The 23504-nt window shown below is 43.9% G+C and overlaps 1 protein-coding gene across 1 annotated transcript in view; it reads right to left on the bottom strand.

The window, feature by feature from the left end:
- Positions 1-378: 378 nt before the first annotated feature.
- Positions 379-23504, bottom strand: part of LOC119009118 (microtubule-associated protein 4) — a 116337-nt gene continuing 93211 nt past the window's right edge. The window contains exons 8-19 of the mRNA XM_037080139.1: positions 15466-15749; positions 14584-15324; positions 13674-13928; positions 11882-12062; positions 11577-11639; positions 8504-8808; positions 7824-7880; positions 6022-6114; positions 5018-5099; positions 3415-3527; positions 857-1049; positions 379-523 (exon numbers count right to left, since the gene is read on the bottom strand). Coding sequence (XP_036936034.1) covers positions 516-523; positions 857-1049; positions 3415-3527; positions 5018-5099; positions 6022-6114; positions 7824-7880; positions 8504-8808; positions 11577-11639; positions 11882-12062; positions 13674-13928; positions 14584-15324; positions 15466-15749 — 2375 coding nt within the window. The 3' untranslated portion in view covers positions 379-515. The remainder of the gene's footprint in view (positions 524-856; positions 1050-3414; positions 3528-5017; positions 5100-6021; positions 6115-7823; positions 7881-8503; positions 8809-11576; positions 11640-11881; positions 12063-13673; positions 13929-14583; positions 15325-15465; positions 15750-23504) is intronic.

The raw sequence follows: 23504 nt of genomic DNA, 5'->3' as shown, positions 1-23504 counted from the left end.
ATTGGATGATTCAAACATTTGTTATGACAGATTGAAGATAAAAGGGGTTTCAGAGCTTGTTGGGGGCAAGAAAGGTCTAGATCCCTTTAAGGAGCTGCTGCTGTCCCCCTGGACCTCCCCCTGGAGATGCAGCGAGGAGGGGGCAGAGGGGGAGCCGACACAGCCCGCAGAAGCCAACGATTCAATGAGGGAGACGCTGCGAGGAGCCGGGTGGTGGTTTTGGTTGTTTTGGTGTAGAGAGTAGAAGGAGCCGTATGGGTGGGGACTGCTGTTGTCCTGGGGGGCGGGCCAGGTGATGATGTCGGCGCCGTGGTCCGTGCGAGAGCGAGCATTCTCGCGGAAGTTGAGCTTGAAAGACTCAATCTGCAGCAGAAAGGTTTGAAAGAAAAGGGCAGGGAGGAGGGGGAGGAGGAGAGGGAGAAATAAAAAAAGATATAGACAGGAGAAAGGGGGGAGAGGGGGAGGTTGTTGTTGTGGGGGGGGTTGAGATGAGGAGGGCAGAGGGGATAGCAGAATTAAATGCCTGCAAGATAAGAAGTCAAAAGACGACGGTGTGATCAGGTGCATTGGACTGCAGACAACATGATGGATACAGCACAGACACAGATACACAGTCATGGCAGTCACAGACATTAAGATGAACAATTGTGGCTCAGTTAGGAAAAAGTCGACTCCCACAAGCTGTCAGTCCATTCATCACACCGTATGTTTCAAGCGCGGTTGGCTTTTCCTGTGCGTCTCCTCCTTCCATGTTAGTTACACGTGAAATAAACCCTGAGCTGACAGGATAAGAAGCTGGCGCACACACACACACACACACACACACACACACACACACACACACACACAAACTTACTTGTCTCTGGGATACGTGAGTCCAGAGCTTGGGGCTCCCGGAGGACCTCACTATCACAGGGAGCCCCGTCCTTCAGCCCATTCTCCTGGGCAGCAAGGCTCCCGGCCTGCCCTGGCTCAGAGCCTGGGGCTGAGGCCGCGGTGCCACCGAGGGGAGTTCCATTCCCCTCTGCTGTCTCCTGGGCCCCCTCAGCCTAGAAACACATAGCAGGGCGTGTCAATTGGTGGGGATGGGGATGGAACAACCTGGCTCCAAATCTCAATTAACTACAGCAAATTTCATTTATTTTGCAAAAGGAGAATAAAGTTCTGAGAGCAGTTATTTAAAGATCTGGTGAGGCAGATGTCCTGATCAAAACAGTTAAAGATCTGGAGCCAGACTAAGGTGGCAAGAGATGGTGATACAAAGAAATAATAATAAAGCAAAAGTGCGTAACAGTCAAACTGAACAGCTGAACATGCCTAATGAACGCAGTGATAGAGAAAACAAAAATTCAAGCACATCGTCTTACAAGAAAAAAAGCAGGTGCAGAGTGTGCAGAAATGATGACACTGCAAACCCTTCCTCATGGTCTGATGTACAAATGTGTTAAAAAGCCTGAAAGCCATTATTTTCACCACAGATACACACAATCGCAGTAGCAGTACCATGAAATACACAAACCAACTATGTGCGCCTACTGCAGGAGACCTGTTCAAATGGCTCACCAACACTTTGATCGATAATAGCGTCCTAAAAACAGGTGACCCCTGGAGTTTTTAGCAGAGGTTACTCACACACATGGAAATTGTGTATATGTTGGGGACTATTTTCAGTGCTACATTAATCCACATTTGGTGCTCCAGTGAGTATTTAGGTCAGCCTGACAGTGTATGTTCATGGTAATAAAGGAACATGTCATCCAGTGCCAGTGTCAGGCTTTGGACACACATGCACACAATACTTGTTTTTTTAAGGAATTTGTTATTAATAATAATAATAATAATAATAAAAAAGACAAGCAAAAGAGCGACATTGCTAAACATGAGGAGACTCAAAGTGACACAGCGTGAGGCAGGGTTTTGTGTTTCTGTGAGCTCCAGAATAAAACATGAGGTGTTTTATACATGGTGAACTGTCTGAAGAAAAGTAAAGAGTAGAAATATCGTATTGCTGTTGGTACAAAGAGCATGTTTCAAAGTGCTACACAGCATTTTCTTAAAAATAGACTTCAGCTAACACTCATCAAAGAGAAAAAAGCCTCTGTCAGACAGGTTATTATTATGTGAATGCTATTTTCAGCTGTCCTCGTGATTATGCATCTTCACCAGGTTCAATGGGTGCAGGTGATAACTGGGTGAGCACAACAATGTGTGAAGATGAGACTGTGAGTGACGGATGAGATCATGCAGTGATCATGAAACGCAGGATGGGCTGCCATAGGCTGAGGGGACAGGTGACATCATTTTCTGATCACTTTGTCCAAAATGTTACACGCCCCTCCCACACGATAACCCCACCCAGAGCGTCGTCACTTTAATCCTGTTTTAGAAATGACCGACTGTTGATCACATGTGGACTGCTGCGTCTGTGCCATATGTCATCACGTCAACATCCCTTCTCTGTGCCTCCACATTCTTTCATTTTCTCTCTTAATATGGTGGGCAGAGCTGAGCTGAGCTGAGCCCTGCAGAGACGCATCAAGACACCAACAGAAGAACAAGAGGCCAGGAGGGAGGGAGCCGAGAGCAGGTGTGGAGGGTTGGAGATGTTCCAGGTTGCTGTAGATAGCCTATAACAGGCCGTCATTATCATCAGCAACCGTGGCTTGAAGCCACGTGGCATCTTTTAGCCTCAGACGTTAGTACGCGTACAGTGGTGGAACAAGACGAGAATGCCTACCTATGCATACACAAATGCCTCTATGAAACATGTTACTAACATGCAGATACACAGGAAATGAAGGAACTGAGTCAGCACCAGTGTGCTTCACATAGCCATAGCTGACCAGGCTCCAAAGTTCAGTGAAGGTTATCACAAGCACACTCTCTATTCTGGTCATTCAATGTTTTATTGCCAGAGAGGAGAGTGATTTAGACCCATTCCTGAGAAAAATGTTTGGTGCTGTACAATATACCGCATGTGGACAACTGAAAACATCTGATTTCCATGAGGATTTCAAAGGTTGAGGCATGATATGCATGATATATAGAAAATAATAAAGACTCATACAAAGTAATCCTCCTTCAACCTTTGGGCAGTGGTGTGCAGCCTCCAGCCAGTAACTATAAAGACACATCAGCCAGGTTACATCTCGTCTCTGTATCCCTGCAGAACTGTGGCTCTGCACGTCTGTTTGACTAAGGCTGGGGCTGAGCTACACACACACACACACACACACACGCACACGCACACACACACACACACACACACACCTGCGCACCAGTCAAGTGACAATTTACAGTAAATCCATGATTGCCCAGACTTATTTAAAATATGCAGTGAAGACTTTAATGAAAGGTGACAGTTAGCATAGCTCTTGGACTGCAATGTGTTTGTGACGTGTGTGATCGTCTCACCTTGATGTTTCCTCCACCAGGTGAATGGCTCACGTTGTCCATGGAGCCCACTTTGGACTGAGCCTTGTCCTTAAAGCTCACCTTGTGGGATTCGATCTTCACGTCGCCGCCGCCTGCAGCACACATGAACACTCACTTTGATGATCATACACACGCATACATGGACAGAATATTCCATTTACATGTTAATGTGCATTAGTAGAACAGCTTCTACACTGCCTTCTTTACCGTGAACCACTTCTTCTTGCAAAATCATGAATTAACAATTAGCGCATTTCTGCTTTAAAATGGGCGGCTGTGGCTCAGGGGTAGAGTCAGTGACTTGTTACCAGAAGTTTCCTAGTTTCAATTCCCCTGGTCTGCATGCCATAGTGTCCTTAGCAAAGATACTGAACCCCAAACTGCTCCTGATGTGCATGGCAGCCACCGCCATCAGTGTATGAATTACCGTAATTCGCTTTGGACAAAAGTGTCTGGGGCTTTTGGAGACTTGAATTACGCTGGGCGAGCTGTATGGAGCCAACCTCGTCTTTAATCGTTCTAATTTGGCATGACCACAACAACATTTGAAAGGATTTTTACACATTTAATATGCACTACATATTATGGATCAGCCATATACAAATGCATGAACATTGAATTCCCACTTTAAATGCACACCTAGCTCAGAGGGTTAGCAACCCACAGCTCTGAAGCTGAATGCACATCTATTGCCCCTCATCAGTGGCTCTCTGTGGTTTTGACAAAACCACAAAAAATTGTCCATCTGTCCATCCATCCATTTTCATCTGCTTATCTGGGCGGAGGCAGCTGTCTGAGCAGGGACACCCAGACTTCCATCTAGACACTTCCTCTAGCTCTTCCGGGAGGATCCCAAGGCGTTCCCAGGCCAGCCGTGTGACATAGTCACTCCGGTGTGTCCTGCGTCTTCCTCGGGTCTCCTCCCGGTGGGGCATGCCAGGAATACCTCCCGAGGAAGGCGTCCAGGGGGACGGCTCAGCTCTCCCTTCACCACGACAGACCGACGACGACCGCATTACTGCAGTTGCTGCCCCAATCCGCCTGTCAATCTCAGGCTCCATCCTCACTCGTGAACAAGACCCCAAGATACTTGAAACCCTCCAGCCCTGCCCTGCCTTTGTCATAAAAAAATTGTATTCTTCTAGACTAAAATTTTAATGTTATCATTGTTGAAGGCCTGAAGTGATTCTTGCATTCTTTGCGATAATGCATAGCTTACACACTGAATGGTCTCTGCTCAAGCAAATTCAGATTTGGTCAGTGAATTGAATGATATGAGCTGATTTCGTTTTGTTATGCTCAGACCTGAGGGCTGATTTCTGTACGTGGCTGAAGCAAAAACAGAATACGGTTGACCTAACCAGCCCTGCAATATCCTGCAATACATTATACTTAAGATATTATCTGAACTTCTCTTGAACCTTATAGCCATCACAAGGGTGAGATTATTAGCAGCATTTAGTTTATCTATGTGCACCTAATAAACTGCCAACTCTGCATATACAGAGAAAAGATCATGCAGCACGACTCATGAGCACCGTGTGCCGAATCAAGCGGTCAACACAACATTTTCCCAGCTCACCTGGCTTGTGTTTGATGTTGTCCTTGGAGCCGCACTTTGACGTCACCTTGCTCAGATCCACCTTCTTGTTGAGTATCTGCACCTGTCAAATGTCACAGGCCTTTTTAATCAGGGGGGTTTGAAACACTACAGAGATATGGATCCCTTCATAGTTTCATTTTTTCAGGGCTATTTATTCTCCAGCTACAGTCAAAGCCCCATTTATACCTTGAATAACCACCATCAGGATAAGCAGTTAAGTCCACAAAACAAGAAGAATTCAGAATGCAACTTTTAGCATCATGCTGCTTCCATTACAATGTGATGTTTCTGAACTTCAGACACTCATTCAGATGTGTTACAAAGATTGTGCTTGAAGCAAGCCTATCATTTTTAAAGTGAGCACTTGAAAAAACACTTTAATAGCAGCAATGTCATTTTAGCCAATGGTGGCAGGATCAGCTGGTACAGTCAGGGGAAAAATGCCAGAAACCAACAGACGAAAGCCCTGGATGAGACAGCATCATTTCAGGAAACCACAAATCCCCACTGTACCTCCAAGTCCTTACAGAACCAGACAGTCAGAGGCCAGTGGTGCATGTCTGCTTGACTTTATTATTTGTTTAGTAAGTTAGTGACAGGGCAGGACAACACAGGAAGAGTTTAAGGAAGCGAGGGACTCTGAAGCGGGTTCTGGGGAATGGCTGGTGCACTGGGTTTGCTAGCATGCTGTCCAGTGATGCCCTCAAAACTCCCAAGGGTCTAACTGAGAGCAGCATGTGTTGGTAGCTTGATTTGAGGAGCTACCTTTGCCGACCTCTTATCATATTCTGTTCAACTTGATTATAGTGTCGCTGAGAAATGGCTGAGAAAGAGATGAGGAATTGCTTTTTTGTGGTTTAATTTTATTTTTTTGGAGTGAAATGAAGAGATGAAGACGTAACATTTCATCTTTGCTCTGGTCAAATTTCTTTTCTAACTGGCCGATGCATATAAGCTCTGGATGCAGGCCACGCAGTACTTACATTCCCTCCACCAGGAACATGCTTGATATTGTCCTTGGAGCCCAAGCGTGAGGTCACATGGCTGAAGTCCACCTTTTTGGAGACTATCTGAACCTACACGGACACAGCATAGCAGCAAGAGGGGAGGAGGGGAGCAAGGGAGGGGAAGGGACGACACAAGAGGACGTGAAACCAGAGGAGAGGAAAAGGGAGAGAATATAACAGGACAAAGGAGAGGAGAAGGAAAGAAAAGAGTAGAGGAGAAGAAGTCACCATCGCAGGAAGGGTTAGAAAGGAAAGAGCAGAAGGATCGAGCGAGGTTCACCTGGGCAAAATCAGACGTGGCTGCAAATACTTTTTCTGTCTTAGGTGTGTTTGATATCAACTGCTGGGCAGTTTAAGCTGTCTGACATGGTCAATCTTGCATATGCTGCCAAATGAATAGTGAAAGGCATTTTTCCAACGAAGTGACACAGCATCTACTTTCTAGAGCATGCACATAAAACACAACATATAAACAACTGTCCCTGTTAAAGAGCACCCAGGGGACCCCAGGAAATGTTATTAACACGCATTGACAAGTGACAGTGCTGCTGTTTAATGACAGGTTACACTGCGAGACCAGACCTGCATGTCCGCACACATATACACATCTCACTCATTCATCAGTGATGTTGATATAAAGACTAAGCTGGTTAAGGTGAGTATTAAAACAAGTAGAACAATTTTACTTTTACTGTAATACAACCTTTAAAACCAGGAGAACATATGATACATATGATATAACAATATCCAAAATATAAGCTCATATGTAGGCTCGTATCTTAACAATGATACAGCATTAATACATTACCTAACCTTTACAACAGGAAGCTGTTTGGGTTGAATGGTTTAACACTACAGTTGGAGGACTGTAGTAGCAGCCCATTTCTTTTCTAACATTCTAACTTGTTAGAGGAAATGCACAGACATGAGATGCTGCCTTCAGCTGTGTACTATATATATATATATGTTACTACTGATCAGCATATGAATCGTTTGCTGCCTTTTCTAATATTAAAACACACAGCCTTTGTCTCCACTGGACTACAGTGGGTGCAATAACACATTTATGCGCCCTACGAACAAACTGTAGAGGAAAATATACCAGGCTCAGACACAAAAGGACTATATGAGTATTTTGCATGTTTGGCTACAACTCACTTAAAAGCATTATCTGTTGGCAGGTATTTCGACGGTGTCTGGGTAGAAACACCTTGAAAAACTTAAAGCGTTCTTGACGGCTCAGCTGTAGCCTGGATGCAGCGTAAAAGAGCCGTTGCTTCAGATGGAGCCATTTCCCACTACAAGATTAACATAGCCAGGCTTGAATGTCGGGTGATAGTGGCATTAGGTGGTAATACTGAATCAGCTTTATAGCCCGAGGTAGTGCCAACACTCAATGAATCCCGCGTCAGGAGTCAAAAGAGACTACAAACTAGGTGAAGGTTAATTACCACCATGGCTCTCTAAGCACTCCCGTGATTATAATTGTTTAAATTCTCCAGAGGCACCTCCGTGTTTCTGTCTATACCGGCACTCAAATGGTGTCTAATGACAAGTGTAAGTCTGAAATTGTATATTTCTGTATGAAATGAGGTGTTTTTATCACTCATGAACTGGTAGCAAGTCATTTAAAACCCGGCTTTGTGAGCTCAGTAGTGCATTTCGTCAAAAACAAATGAAAATATGAGTGCTGCAAAGAAAACAATATGTGAGAACAGGAAAGAGAGGTGGGAGGTGGAGTATGTGGTGATGGTGGGGAGGGTGGAGAGGGAACTCACTTTGCCCTGGCTCGTTTCTTTGGAGGCGAGAGCCCTGCTCTGAGAGGCAGATGACACCTGGGGAGACAAGCCCACCCCGGGTCAACAAGAAAACCTCATAACAACACACAAGGACGGGAGGCGGTGCAGGTCGTGCAAACGGGAATATGCATCAGGATGATAAACGGGGAAAGACAAGAAACGTGATTGAGACAGAAGACAAGAAAGAAAATAAGGCAGGAGAGAAGGTAGAGAGTGAGATGCAGGAGAAAAAGATAAAGAGAGAAGAGAATAAGTATAGATTTAGAGAATAAGTAATGAGAGAGAAGAGAAGTCAGTGATGCAAAGAAGGAAAGGAAGAGCAAGGAGACACGAGGGAAGAGAGGGAGGTGTGGAGTGGGTTGAAATAGGAGGGTATAAAAAAGATACAAACAGAGGAGTGGACACTTTGCTGAAAGGGAGTGCTTTACTGCAACCCTGGGTCTATGAAATTAAGTGACATCACCTGACCCTCTGTCCCGACAACAATCAGGACAGCCTACCCCTGCTCAAAACGGAGGGGTAGGAGCAAGGGGTGTGATGTGATTAAAGTGAGACACCCCAGGGAGCTAGTGTCACATGTTAAATAGGCCTTACAGCACCACCAGACATGCAGCTGTGGAAAGGAGTGAAGCTGCAGATGAAGCCAGAGCAGCACCTACCTTCCCTCCTCCGGGCTGGTGCTTCATGTTGTCTGTAGAGCCGATCTTAGAGCGGGCGTTGCGGATGTCGGGGGCCGGCGCTGTGCTGGGGCGAGCTGTGGTCCTAGAGGTGGTGGTGGTGGTGGTGGACGTGGTCGAAGAAGCGGCCCTGGCGGTGCGGGGCACCGCAGGCTTCTTCTCCGGTGCTGTGCCAGAGGTGGAGGACGCAGTGGCCGGTTTGGCTGCTGTTGTACGAGTGCGGGATGCAGCAGTGGTGGTCACAGAGCTGCGGGTGGTGGTGGTGGTCTTGGGCTTGGTAGAGTCAGCTGGGGGGAGAGTTATTCAGAGTTTTATAGTGAGCACACTGGAGGGAAACTGGGATAACATTTTCCCATGGAACTCACTCAATTTTTTAGGAATGGTTGACATTTTGGGTAAAAGGTTCATATTTAGAGGAGAAGGTCTGTGCATTAACTATAAAGCTGGATTCTACAAATTGTTTAGGTCAAACATCAAGTCAGTAAAACAATCAGTATGTCAAGTCATAACTAGCTCCAGCTAATGTCGCTCGAGCTGGTACCACTGGCTGCTGAAGTGAATACACACAAAATGTAATAACACTGGAGTTAAGGACAATGGAGGCTGAGCCATAACATGAAAGTGGACTGATGCTTCAGAGCATCCCAAATACACTGAACACTTTCTGCTACCTTTACAGAAACATACAAATCATACAAATAATACCAAAAGGCGACGTGCTTCGAATAAGATAGGATTTCCGAGTGTGTCATGTATTCAGAAGCACTCTCTCGAAACCCAAAGCCAAACCACAAAGCACCCTGTCTGTCATTTACAGTCACCGCTGACGGATAAAAGACGCGAGTCCCAGAAAAGACAGTCAACACAAAAATGAAACAGCAGGAAAACTGAGCTGGAGAACAGACCAGAGACAATGTTACAACAGCAAAACCAACAGTAAAGGATTAAAAGGCTGTGCTTGCTCTGGTTAATTATATAGCCTCTGTTGGTTGTTTTGAGAGTGATCATAAGCATGACTTAAAGGATCACCCCAAAATGATAATTCAGTTATTATGTACTCGCTATGTGATAAGGAGACTTGTTTTAAAATGTAAAAAGCTTATGGCAGATCTCTGGTAGAACATTTTATGGGTTTCTTTGGTGTGTTTTTTTTTCTCTTGCTACTTCAGTTGTTTAGGAGAATGTTGCAACTCTATTTTGCTGTGAAGCGCCACAGTGGTGGACCATGAAACATCACCTGACTTTTGATCAGCACTGGGGAGGAGAGGACGACCTCCTTTAAAGTATAAGTAAATGTCACAGTATGAAGTTGGGGAAAGAGTCTTTCTCGAGGGGATTAAGGTTCAGAGACCATTCCTTTTGAAATCTAGGTTTCAGTTGTAAAGTCATCCCTTCCTCTCACCTTCTTACAGGTACACTGGTGAATTGTACCACCTCCTCCTGGTGGATACAAACAGCTGACATTATTATCTCTGTTTAGTTTTGAGTGAATACCCTCCAGAATTCCTCACTTCAGCATGCTGAGCCACTGAGGCAGCGCAGCACTTGCACCAATTAAAAAATGGTCAATTCACATATGTTTTGCTATATGTCAGCTTTTTCTTCAGAGCGCTGAGCAATGTGTCCTGCTGTCAATCCTCCCCGAGAGCCTCTGCTATATCTCCAGCTCCTGCTAAGACATGTTTAATTGAGGAAATCCTCCCGCTTCCCTGCATGTTTCTAAAGAGTAATTTGACTTGCCGTAAGAACCCCGGCAGATTAGACGACGCAGGGCTGTATCAGCAGGAGCTGCAAACTCCTGTCAACAGCGGGGGGACAGTAATCCACGGACTGCTGTGGTGAGGCTTTTTAACTCTCCAGGGCCTTTCAGCAAGAAAGCCTCACTCTGTCTACACGCCTCAACCGCATTGTCATGGTAGGGCAGTGTGTGTTGCAGCGTCACACTCCTGCTGACAGCTCTCCTGTTGCCAAAATGTAAACTAATCTGTCGACAGGAAGAGTAAAGCTGTAACTGTGTTGGAGGAGAGAGAGTGGAGGCAGAACTCAGGAGGGGATTACAGAAGATGAGAGAAAAGAAGAAAGAGGCCCGAAATATCTGCAGAGCGCTGAAGGCACAGAGGGAGGTTGCATTGTAGTGACGAATAATGGCACCAGTTTAGAATTTTGATAAATAAATACAAAAACTTGCCATGATTCAGATCATTTCCCTGACTGTAACACCTGAGAAATAAATTGTGTCCACAGAGGGCGGTGCACTACTTCCTGTAACTCATCATAACAATAGTATCAGATAAGATTAGATCAGTGCTCACACTGCTGCCATCTGAAGAAGTGTCTGCTGCCGTGCCACCAGACTACAGAGCAGCTTCTTTTCTCAGACTGTCTCCTGAATGCATCCTCAACACTCCACCATGACTGCTTTGTTTCTTTAGTTTATACTTGGTAGAGAATTAAAGAATTACGTAAAATTACGTAAAGAATTACAAACAAAAGTTCATAATACAAATAAAACAACATTCTATGCAATGAATATATTATGTTATTGAACGTGGCATTTACAGATATCCTCAATACTGTTTTGATATTGATGATGATAAACTCATTGCCTAGCACTATACTGACACATCTTATCCACGAGCTATTGTATTTAACTGCCTTACACCGTTGCTCAACCATTCATTTCTTTGAAAGTTGTGGAGGAATTTAGATGTTAGAGAATAAAACAGAAATGTACTACGCTACTCACACAAAACATGAGCTATCAGAGGCCTGAGTAAGATAATAACAACTTCAGCATTAGGAAAGCCGAATCATTTTCTATTGTGTATTACAATGGATGTGGATGAGCCATTAGTAATAATGAGAGGCTTAAAATACAAAAAAAATTGAGCTAATCAGTGTAAATCAGCTGGTATGTCAATAAAAATACAAGGACAATGGACATTTCTCACAGTACTTAAGTACTGCCTTCGGCACATTTAATCAATGTATTATATGTGTGTTATTACACTGGTTCTGAATGTGAACATGTGAAGGGTCTCGAGTGCTGTCATACCTGCAGAAGACCTTAGAGTGCTGGGCTTCTTCTCCTCTCCTGGTTTGCTGTCTGTCTTAGAGGCTGAAACACAGACGGAGAGTGTTCAGCGGTTGCAAAGGACAAAATATGTCAATAAGATGCTAACAAGTAAGTTCAATCATCAGCCATTTGCAGCATTCCTACTCAAATGCATCAGAAAATCCACTGAATACACATATCTTATTCAGCATGAAAGACACTGAAAAGCTACGCATACAAATACTGATCACCAAAAACGTGTGTATGTGTATATGTACGTGTGTGTGTGAGCACATCTGCTGTACCCAGAGGCTTTTTGGCTGCAGTGGTAGTACTGGTGCGAGTAGACGCCGTTGTGCGGGCTGATGTAGCGGTTTTACTGGCTGCTGTGGCAGCAGTTCCATTTTTGGTGGCAGCGGTGGAGCCAGTTTGATTCGAGGTGGCGGTGCTAGCCTTTGGCACAGGGGGGCGCTTCTCTGCAGTTGTCTGAGGAGAGGGTGAAAAACAGAAAACACAGGAGATCACAGGTGAAGAGAGGCCAGACAGACTGAACGGTGTCAGCAGCAGCGAAGTCAACGGATAAATCAAAAACCGCCATCAACAAATGAAATGCTGTCCGCGCTAAAGTGGGTCAGAGAACAACTTTTGCATGTACGGCTGCTGTCATCAGCTCAGGCAAATGTTCAGTGACTTCACTGAGAAATTCAGGTCAAAGATTTTGCCCCGATGAGTGTAAATGTGAGTCCAAGCCGCCCCTTCAAGATTGCATATTTCATTCAGCAGCATGTTTCCACCCCAGCCCCTTGCGTGATGCTACGCTCCACATACAGCTGAGCCATCCTGCAACAAGCCGGCCTCGCTGAACTGAGTCAGCCTGCACCCCTGGGCGCTGGGAGGCTAAATAAAGGCTGTTAATTAATCGGTTGTAGTGTCACACTGGTTGCAGTTAAAGAGGCCACCGAAGGAGGGTGATAGAAATCTGATGCGTCTTTTGAGAACAGGGAGCAAGACCTGAATGGGACTTATATAGTTATAACACCAATGTCCAGTTTTAGATGCTTATAGCAGACAAGACCTGAAACCACAGTAATGTGTTCTGGATCCAATGACACCATCAGGGAAATGTGACTCTTTGCAGATTTTTTGTTTTTTTGGATTACTTATCAGCAAAACACTGTAGGCAGTTTTTATCTCTCTTTTCCATTGTGTTACTGTCCATGTCTGTTTGCATCTGTTAAATACAATGAACAATAAACAATTCGCCAACATCCATTTTGTCCCCATATTCAACCTACTACGTCAAGTACCCCTATGGGCCCCTGGGGTCTGAAGCTACTGGCCTGTTGTCCAGTCCTGACAACAAACTGTCAACAATCACATTGAATGTCTATAGAATTAATCAATATTTGTGTTATTTCTGTAGAGCTTTATATCAAACTTTTTTTCTTTTCTATTCTCCCATCGTGGAGGGACATTCATGTTTAGGGGCCATGGGCCTGTATATGTGGACAGGGCCTTAAAAAAGTTGTGTTTTTGGTACCTTAGAATCCAGCAGTTAATTCCTACCACTTTTCCTTCACCTTGACTGAAAACATCATGAGATCAGTGAAGGGTGTGAAGGAAATGACATCAGGATTTAGGTAAAGACACCTGCTTTGCAGAAACTCTAGAAAATGGATTAAAGGTTGGACTGTACCGCAGTGTTAGAATACACTCCTGTGAGTCTGTGCATGCTAACAGGCACAGAGACCAGATGGTCACATTCTCTGACTGAAGGGGGGAAACAGATTTTTGTGTTCCGCAAAACAACATGAGCTTCACATTTAGCAGAGTCTGTACTGAAAAAAATATGATCCAAGCCCATCAGGTCTGTTCTCCTAAAAGGCCATTACAGTTGAATGAAATTCAACCAGACCTCCTCTGGTTGGAGCAGAGAGGGAACACGTATGGGCAGGACTGTAAGGAGGTTTACAGCCTTTTTATTGTGCTGTTGGTGATCATCCAGCATGATGAAGTGCCGTTGAAATCCTTTGTGGATCCGGGCGCGTTGTTCCGTATAACCACTCTTTGACAGATGTCCTGACAGTTGCAACTTACCTTAGGTTTGATGTCACGTGTAGTGCTGGTGACTGAGGATGTTGGGCGGCTGGTGGACGTGGTGGAGGGCCGCTTCGAAGCAGCCGCGGCTGTGGATGGTGCCTTGGCTGCGGGTACTTTTTTGTCAGAGGTGGAGGTGAGGTTGGAGGGCGTGGGGCGCCTAGCGGGGACCGAACCGGCAGCGGCTGCGCTACTCGGCCGCGTTTTGGCGGCGGCAGCAGCAGCAGCGGTTGCTTTGGTCGCCCCGGCAGCAGGCTGTGACGCGGGGCCGAGACAAACAGGAGCGATGGAGGGCAAATTAAGGAGGGAAAGCAAAGAGAAGAACAAAAAATAAGGAAAATGTCAAATCATAATGGCAGGGGAGGTTAAGCAGCAGTAGCAGCGTTGTAATCATAAATCATATCATAAGAATGCAGAAAAATAATAATCAGCATTGGGTCTGATGTTTCATGTTGATACTGTACAAATGCCCTGCATGTACACAGCAGGCATAAAGAAAGCAGCAGCAGAAGCTTTTTGCAGCATGCATGATGAACAGCTTTCTGTCACTCAAACTCAACCTCAACATACAACGCTTCTCCACTATATGTCGCATACAGTCCCTTCTTCCAGGGGCTGTCTGAGCCCATTCGTCATGTGACTTAACAAGGGAAATGTAACCATCAGAAATACAAGAAAAAAAAAAAAAGAACATCTTTATCACCACAGGAACAGGAAAAATAAAATTGTGTTCCCTTAGTTGAAGTGTGCAATAACTGACCACGTGTCAAAAGACTGGACTCAAATAAAGCAAGTAAGACAGAGGAAAGTGATCGTTTCTAATGTGATGCTAATGAAAAGGTCTGACCCACAGTTTCGGTATATGTCAGAGTGTGTCAGTGTGTAAAGCCTCATCTGACATAAATCCTACCTTGGTCTTCTTGTCTGCACTCCCCAGGTCTTTGCTCGGTGTGGCACTGCTTCCATTAGTCACAGGTTTTGCTTTTTTGGCCTTGTCTCCTCCGTCAGCTTTTGCAGCTTTCTCCTTCTTGTCATCCTTCTTCTCCACCGTCTTTTTGTCGGCCTGCTTCTCTTCCTTTTCGCTCTTCTGCGCTGGCTTTTCCGCTGGCTTCTCAGCCGGTTTCCCCACCTCAGTCTCCGTCTTCTCGGCTTCATCTTTGTCGGCCTCTGCTTTCTCCGCTGTCATCTTTGTCTCTGCATCAGCCTTCTTCTCCAGCTCGTCACGGCCGGTGTCAAGCTTGACAGCTGTCAGCTGCTCCGTGGTCTTTTCCACGTTGTCGTTGTGCTGCCCTTTGCCTTCCTTCACCTCTGTTTTCTCAAGATTCTCACTGTTTTTGTTTTCTGTTGTTTCTTTGGACTTGTCAATTTTGTCCACATTTTCTGTTTTCTCCACTTTATCGGTCTTCACCAATTTATCTGGCGAGTCTCCTGCCTTGTTCATCTTATCATCTTTTTCTGTATTCTGCTGCACTGACTCTGCTTTCTCGTTGTCTTTGCCCTTATCTGTCTCCCTCTTTTCTTCCACCTTTTCTGCCTCTTTCTCCTTCAACTTCTCCTCCTCTTTTTGCTTCTCCTTCAACTTCTCCTCTTTTTGCTTCTCCTTCAACTTCTCCTCCTCTTTTTGCTTCTCCTTCAACTTCTCCTCCTCTTTCTGCTTCTCCTTCAACTTCTCCTCCTCTTTTTGCTTCTCCTTCAACTTCTCCTCCTCTTTCTGCTTCTCCTTCAACTTCTCCTCCTCTTTCTGCTTCTCCTCCTCTTTCTGCTTCTCCTTCAACTTCTCCTCCTCTTTCTGCTTCTCCTTCAACTTCTCCTCCTCTTTCTGCTTCTCCCTCAACTTCTCCTCCTCTTTCTCCTTCTCCTTCAACTTCTCGGCCTCTTTGTCCTTCTCCTTCTGTGTCTCACTCTGTTTTTCCTTCTCCGTCTCCTTCTCCAACTTTGCTGGAGTACCACTACTTGTGAATTCAACCTTCACACTCTTATGCTCAGCGTTATCCAGAGGGTCAAACATGTCCACCTTCTTCAAGTTGTCCTGCTTCTCCTCTTTCTTCTCAGCCTTCTCCACCGTGTCCGGTTTTACTGGAAAGAAAAGTTAATTTAATTAGAAAATGATGCCAATAAATTACAGCCAGTAAGCCTCTTATCCAATTCAACAACACACACACACACACACACACACACACACACACACACACACACACACACACACACACACACACACACACACACACATACACACACACACACACAGATATCAGCAGCAGCACTCCACAACAACCCTCATTATATAGCTCATTATATCCAATACCCACTCAGACACTCATCATTGATTCAACAGCATTTCTAAGCGATACACTCAAATGGGACCACGTCACATATAAAACCAAACAAAAAAAGCCCACAGAGCCTGATCAGACAGCTTTAGAAATTGAAACAAAAAGACAGTGTCATACTGCTGTCACTTAAATCCACTCAGTCGACAGACAGATTATGAAAGAATTGGCCGTGGGGCGGCCTGAACTGTCCCCTCTGCCCCGCATCACTCTCAGTCACTCCGCATCTTTTTCAGTGTCACTGTGCAGGTTCACCACAGCAGTCAGTGCTTCGACCACAATGCTCCAGCATCAGTTTACACTGGATTCAAATCCTCATTTGAGTGAGTCGACATCGAATCTTGAGATCGATCTTTCAATGTAGGCTATGCCTTTTCTTGTGGATGCATGTCAAGGTCCAAAATTGACACCTGTCAGGCTTAATTTGGCAAGTAAATCTCTGAAGGCTCTCTGCTGCACCGTCAGGTGAATGTTTACACCAACACAATCATGTGATTAAAAATGACACTGAGAGTCTTTTGACACATTTTGGTGTCATTTACAGATGAGCTGCTTCTGTTCTCTGCTGTCTGTGTGGGAGTTTCACACACACACACACACAATGCACAGGGACAGGAACTTCAACAGGAATTGAAATTCTCTCGTAAACTCAGAAATCTATGCCACATAACAACAAAAGTTGTGTAAAACGGGAAATTCTGAATCTTTTTTCATCATCATTTGTTAGAAATGCATAGGCCTACATCCATCTTTGCTTTCTAGTTCCTTCACAACAGCACTTGATAACTTTTGCTTCATGATGCCAAATCACAACAATATCCCATGTATCTGTCTACAGATCATTCAGGGTTATGGTTAGAGAAAACACAACTAATCCCTCTTCAAAAGCTGTTTCAGTTTAATATATTGGTTTCATTGTATTGGAGTATTTTCAGCACATTTGTTTACAGGCCTGCACTTTACACTTTAATATGTGAAGTTGCTGGAGTAACCTTTTAAAAAAAAAACAAAAAAAAACAAAAAAACAAAAACTTTCAGATTCATTAGCAAATAATAATGTGGGTTTTGTGATATGTTATGTCTCTATTTCAGTACCAGAAAAAAAGATATCACTGATTAAGGTCATGTGGTTATAGAAGAGAAAAGATGAAGTTATTTTTTTCCTGAAAATACACTTAAAGGGGTGCCATATATATATCAGACTGCTGATTTGTACAATTTGTACATGTGACTACTTGACGTGTTCAAAGACCCGGCAGAGGCAAAAGATTCAACATGTGCCAAACAAGACAAACATTTAAACATGTTCAACATGTTCTTAATCATCCAACCACACTAAATCCCTCTGCTTTATATATTCTGCTGTGCTCTGCTCCATCTCATCACAGTCTCCAGGAGCCTGAATGATTACAGTTACCTATGCATTGGTTCCACTCTCTGTATCTGCCTTGTTATATTTTTAGATTTTTTCTTGAAGACAGGCCAATACAACAGATACATCTTCATCATTGCTGTTTCTCCCCATCTGGCCTGACCAATCTCTACAGTGACAGGCCAATCTGATGAGGCACAAACTGCTCATAATGAAAACTGATCTCTTCCGGTTGCTAGCATAGCAAGCGCGAAGGCAAGCGGTTTGGAAAGAAAAGTGGAATACGCGAGGATGGCACGCAAACAAAATCCATTTCTCAAATCTCATCGACACAATATCACAAAAGACAGAGGGTGTAACGTCTGACGAGCACCTTCCAGAAGTAAGGTCTATGCAAAATGGCTCTATGATCTGTAGAGTTTGTTCATAAAATATAAAAGTGTTCCAGTGTTCGTTCTTAACAGCAATTTAAACTGATCATTTTAAAACAAAAATATCACATTAAATGTGGAGCTGATTAAACTGCCTCGAATTTGGTTGAGCAAATGTAATATTTTCAGAGCAGCCTGTAAGAAAAGGCAGAACGTTTCAGACTCGATCTGTTGATGTGAATGAAGACAAATTACTCCGAGTCTGGCTGATGATGCCGCCCTCCTAAACCAAAATATGGTGAAAATAAACAAGCCAAAAGAGGATACGTGTCCTGTGCTGACTCACTGAATGAAACATGAGCATCAACTGACCTCAGGTGATGATGACCTGACAGTTGGGTGAGCTGTGTCCCACTTTAGGAGCTCGCTCCCCCCCGATGTCGATATTTTTCAAAAGGAACACAAGCACATAGCGAATCTGTTGCACGTACAGGATGCACATGTGAAATGTATACATTTGCTTTCAATTGCAGGAACAGTATACCATGAACAAGGCCGACCACACAGCCTTTTGTTGCAAGCTGCACACAGGGACAAATGTACCCGGTTTGAGTTTGATGGTCCATTGTACCACCCCGACAATTCAGGACAATCTGAGATCCAGTAAATATAGACGGGGCTTAAAGTTGTTACTTTTCAGAAAGTGTTATTCACACTGAATGTAAAAATATCGGCATCATGTCTGTGTGTTTGGATAAGACTGAGCTGTTACTCAGAGACAGTTTTGTGTCACAGCCTGCAGTGGGATGAACAAACCACTCATCCAGCACCAGCACCCCTTTACAGATGAACTTGTTGAGTAGAATGTCATTGCGATGTGGAATGAGGGACAAAACTACACAAATAAGAAAATACAATTCCAAATTTGGGGAAGTGTTGCTGGTCTCTCTCAGCCTTTTGTGTACTGAAGCCCACACAAGTATCACACCAGTGTTAATTGAGTGGCTTTTTGGAAGTTTCCCTTCACCTGGCCGAATATACCGAATCCCAATAATGCTGTACTAACAACGACAGTCACTTCTAGTTGATTTGCATGGTGGTGAAATCGGAGGCATGTTCATTTCTGTTCAGCCGTACCTGTAACATTTGACAATATATAATTCAACAAGTTGGCCTGACTTATCTGAGGTATCTATGTCTGCTTCTTTTTTATTATAACACATAATAGAGTCTTTGGTCGGCCCGATCCCAGAACAAAATATTGTATCATATAGACATTATAGCAATATGTACCATATCATGTTTATTACATGTTATTATGTGGGGGGTGGAGGGGATGGTGGTGGAGGTAAGCTAGGTGACGATGCTGTTAAGCCAGAGACCACAGTTTAAGGCCTTGTCAACACGTACCAAAACAATCTTTTTTTCCTCCATCTTCCTCGGCATCGTTTCAATATTTGCGTCAAAAGGGATCCACTGAAAACGACTCAAAACGCTGTAGTTCACATTCCAGGCCTATAGGTGGCGCTTGAAATTCACCAAAAATGGAGACGAGACGGCGCATAAAGCTTGTGTACAAACAGACAAAAGATGGAGAAACCAAACCAAACAAAAAGACGAAAATGGCTTCGTCGTTTGTGTGGACCAATAATGAGGTCGAACTGCTGCTGCCACTTACACTCGACTATAAGGCGAGTAAGCTGCAAGAAATACGAACGCAAGCAGTAGTCCGCCATTGTTGTTGTTGTTGTTGTTGTCGTTGTTATGAGATGTTGCGGGGTTCAGAGGTTGAAGGCTAGAGGTCGAGGGGCGATGGCGTCATTGTTACAGAAAGTATGTGGATTCGCCATCCACATGAAAACGCGAGGTCTGCGTTTTCAGATTTTTCCACCCTAAGACCCAGTTTCAAAAAAGTGTGTTTTCAGGCGCTGCATTTACAGGATCCGTGTGGACGATCGGCCAAAACGATGCAAAACGTGCATTTACACTAAAGAGCGTTTCCGTATGGACAGGGCCCAAGACTGCATTTCATTATCTGTATTTGTAACCACATGTTATATTTGAAGAGGGATCATGGTGTGTCAACTTGTGACAGCACAGGATTTTTTTTTTTTTTTTTACAGGAGATGTGAGGGCAACTCCCAGCTGAAAGAAATGTAAAGTCGCAACAAATCACCAAACCACTCTTATTTGGTCGTTAGGCTTCCTTTTTCTTTGTTTTTGCAGACTAATCAGATAACTGTTAAACAATTTCAGATGGCAGGGAATACTGAAAATAAAGATAAAAGAAAGAGCAAAGAGATGGTGGCCTTGTGAGTCAGTGTGGGAAATATTGATTAGTAGATTAAGGGATCAGTGGGTGGACAGAAGAAGAGCTAGAAGAAAGACTAATGTAGAGGGAACACAAAAGATGAACTGGTTCATAAAATTGTAATATGCCAATAATGACCTTTAAAGTTACCTTGTAGTTGAGAAAAAAAAAAAAACTCAAAGGGACTGAAAAAGATGGAAAGAGAACATAATAGGAAGGGAAGGACCGAAGACAAGGGAATTGGAGTGAAAGGCTTTGAGTAGAATGAAATGACATTGTTGGCTTACATAACATATAACGACCCCCGACCTGGAGCCCCGACAGACATCAGACCGAACAGAGTGAACACAAATAGGTGACTACGGGCAAGAGACACAATACTGACCTAAATAAAGTGAGACAATGGTGTGACGAGACAAAGGAAAGCAACCAAGAGGGAAGGACTGGGAATGAAATAAATGAACAAACAAGGGCTTCTCTTTCTACACTGTAAACAATGAGATGCTCAGGAGATCAACTTGATCCTCTAATTAGGGCAGAAATCTGATCCGTGTCACAGCTGTGTGAAGCCCGGTGAGAATGGCTTCATTTAAGCAAACAGCAGGAGGCGGTGCCCAAAAAAAATCCCTCTCCCACACTCTCTCCTGTGTTTTCACAATGCCCTTCCTTTCTTGTCATGGCAGCGGACATAAGCATCATCAGGTACGACAATAACACTCACACACCCAATCCCGTGGCTTCGATTCTTAGCGGAAACAAGTTGACTTGCTGATTTTCAGAAAAATTCTGGCAACAAATGTAAGCGGATAGCACAAAAACATCAGAGCAACTGGACTGAGCGGGAACAAGAGGAGATATAAAGTAAAAAAGCATTCAGTCACCTCTCCAGAGAGGGGCATTAATTATTGACAGGGCCTATGATTGGAAGCATCAATCACAGCAGGCATTAAGGGTGTAGGTCAGTAATGAGGGGTGTTACTGAGGGACATATTTCATGAGAACATGCTACAGGCCGAGCATGATGTCAGCAATAACTCACGAAGAGCAGTTACGACAATATGAAATATCTAAAAACGACCTACTCGTTGAATTAAGGATTTATTACGACCAAACCAGAAGTGACTGTGGAAAGACAAACCAAGGCTGTTCAGGTCAGTTTTATATAGTTTATGTCGAGTGTGAAGTGTAATGGTGATTCAACGAGGCAATTACATTGGCAATATTTCCTTTCTTAACATTTATGTTGACTTATTAAACCGGCCACTTTTACATCTCCCAGCTGAATCTACAGTGGCTACCACACTATCACATCTCGAGGTACGAAGTGGTGTTAGGAGACAGGACGGGCTGCGGCTAACTGCTTAGCATGCTAACTTCAGCAGACATCCGCTAAGAATAAGAATATCATCGTGCAGATCTTGACACCTGTTTCAGCCCTCTTGAGAAGGAGAATGTGTACATCACTCAGGCAACTAGTCAACGGAGCCGTGAATCTCAAAGAGCAAGCATAAAGAAGAGGAAAACTGCAACAACTACAACTCTCACAGGAACTGCACAATCACACAAGTTCACTTACTCTTGCTGATCAGACCTCTGCTCAGGCTGAAACCTTTTCAGAGCTACAGTACAATAGGATTACATTATGACACATGTAGTGACATCACATAATCCTCTATGTAGTCATAAGACAGATAAAAGATCTGTCCCGCCTATCAGGTGAAAACAAAGTTAACGGTACTGCCTTCCTCTCTGATGCTAGTTTACTGTCCTCTGACAGCCACTGTACTGATTCTCCACATGTTCGCTGGAGCTGGCTGGTAACACACACACTGATTCTGTGCATGTAGTGTGCCTTTTCTTTCGCTTTCCCTCTTGTCTCTGCATGTTAATGAAGTGGAGTGAGTTTATGTTCACACTGCAAAAATTGGCAATGCATGCTTCTGTTCTTGTCACAAGAGCTGGGAGGCTCTGCAGTGGACCATTGCTCTGCATGGGTCCCGAAGGCCAGCACAGCCCCTGATAAGGGTTTGAGCTGAATGTCGACCTGCTGCATGAGCAGAGATGCTGAGGCACCAGGATGCCCTGGGGTTGCCCGACTCTTGTATAATATATGGCTCAGGACAGCACAGAGCAATGAGCATCTGTGTGCAGTGAGACAATTCATTTGAAGGTTTCATTAACATAATGATAACACTTACTGCTCATTTAGGGCTGTTAAGCCTGGACTCTCTTAAGGAGCACTGCCTCAGCTCAAAGATTTTTTTGCCTTCTTATTAATATGGTAAAATATGCCGACTTATCTATTATTTAAGAAAAGCTCTTTAAGCTGTCTCATATTTCTTCAGAAATGTATGTTAAAAAGGCATGTCTGACATTTGTAAAGAAATAATTGGGATTTATTCATTTGCATCACATACAGTACATCTGGATTTACTGAAGAATGTCTTTGCATCTGCATTACGCTGACATATAATGTCCTGTTAATGAAGCGACTTAAGTGAAACAATATGAAGCTATATTTATCATTCATAAAGAATCTAAAGCAAAATAAGCAAAGGTTAAGATAAAACTCTGATAAAGTGATATTTCTACAATTAACAAACTAATCAGGACAAATTCTACAACCTTCATTTGGGTACTAAAGTTGATCATGTAAATCAGTTCTGATAGACGCTGTCTCATTTAAACTCTGTCACTCTTTGCTCGACAACACTTGAAGCTCTTAGAGTTTGTCAGCATTGACAACAGCACTCGCTGTGAAATGAGAGATACACTCCATCACTGCCCTTTGGCAGCACATCAAACACACTAGAAAGTAGGAAGTGGTTATGAAGTGGTAACAAAGTGGAGAGTGAAGATTGGACTTTTTGGCATCTGAAGTGTGAGACCCTGTGTTTGGCTGTCTTAGCGGACATGTTAAAGACTTACTGGCAGCTCAGTCAGACATAGTTTACAGCGGTTCATGCTCTCATTTTATGTGCACGCTTATGACGGTGCATGTCTTATGATGTGTTCCCTCAGAAAGCAAATCATATCTTTTGCATGTCAAGATTCCATATAAAGTTAATGCAAAGAGGCAAGTAAACACAAATGTGTACCTACTCACAAATGACATAAATACAAATTAGTTGCGCATAAGCACGAGTTGAAAATATTCAACTCTGAAAAATTCACCTGTGTTACAGGGCTTTGCCAGGTGTTGTGTGAGGAGGTCCAGGCTGCTCAGCAGCTCAGAGACTCCAGCGCTTGTGGAGAGAGTCAAGTGCAGAGCCAGACCTTCTGGAGGAATAAACACCTGAAGTCACATCAGATTCTGCTCTGATCCTGAGCTGATCAGCAACTGGAGAGCTCAGAGATTTCTTTTTAACTTTTGGGATTAAAAAATTGATTTTTCTTCATGCCTGTTTATCAACCTGACTGCAGCAGTGATTTGTTCTGATCTCAGAA

The sequence above is a fragment of the Acanthopagrus latus genome, chromosome 19 (assembly GCF_904848185.1).
Source record: "Acanthopagrus latus isolate v.2019 chromosome 19, fAcaLat1.1, whole genome shotgun sequence".
NCBI lineage: Eukaryota > Metazoa > Chordata > Actinopteri > Spariformes > Sparidae > Acanthopagrus > Acanthopagrus latus.
The sequence above is the reverse complement of the archived record's forward strand: the minus strand, read 5'-3'. Positions and strand labels throughout refer to the sequence as shown.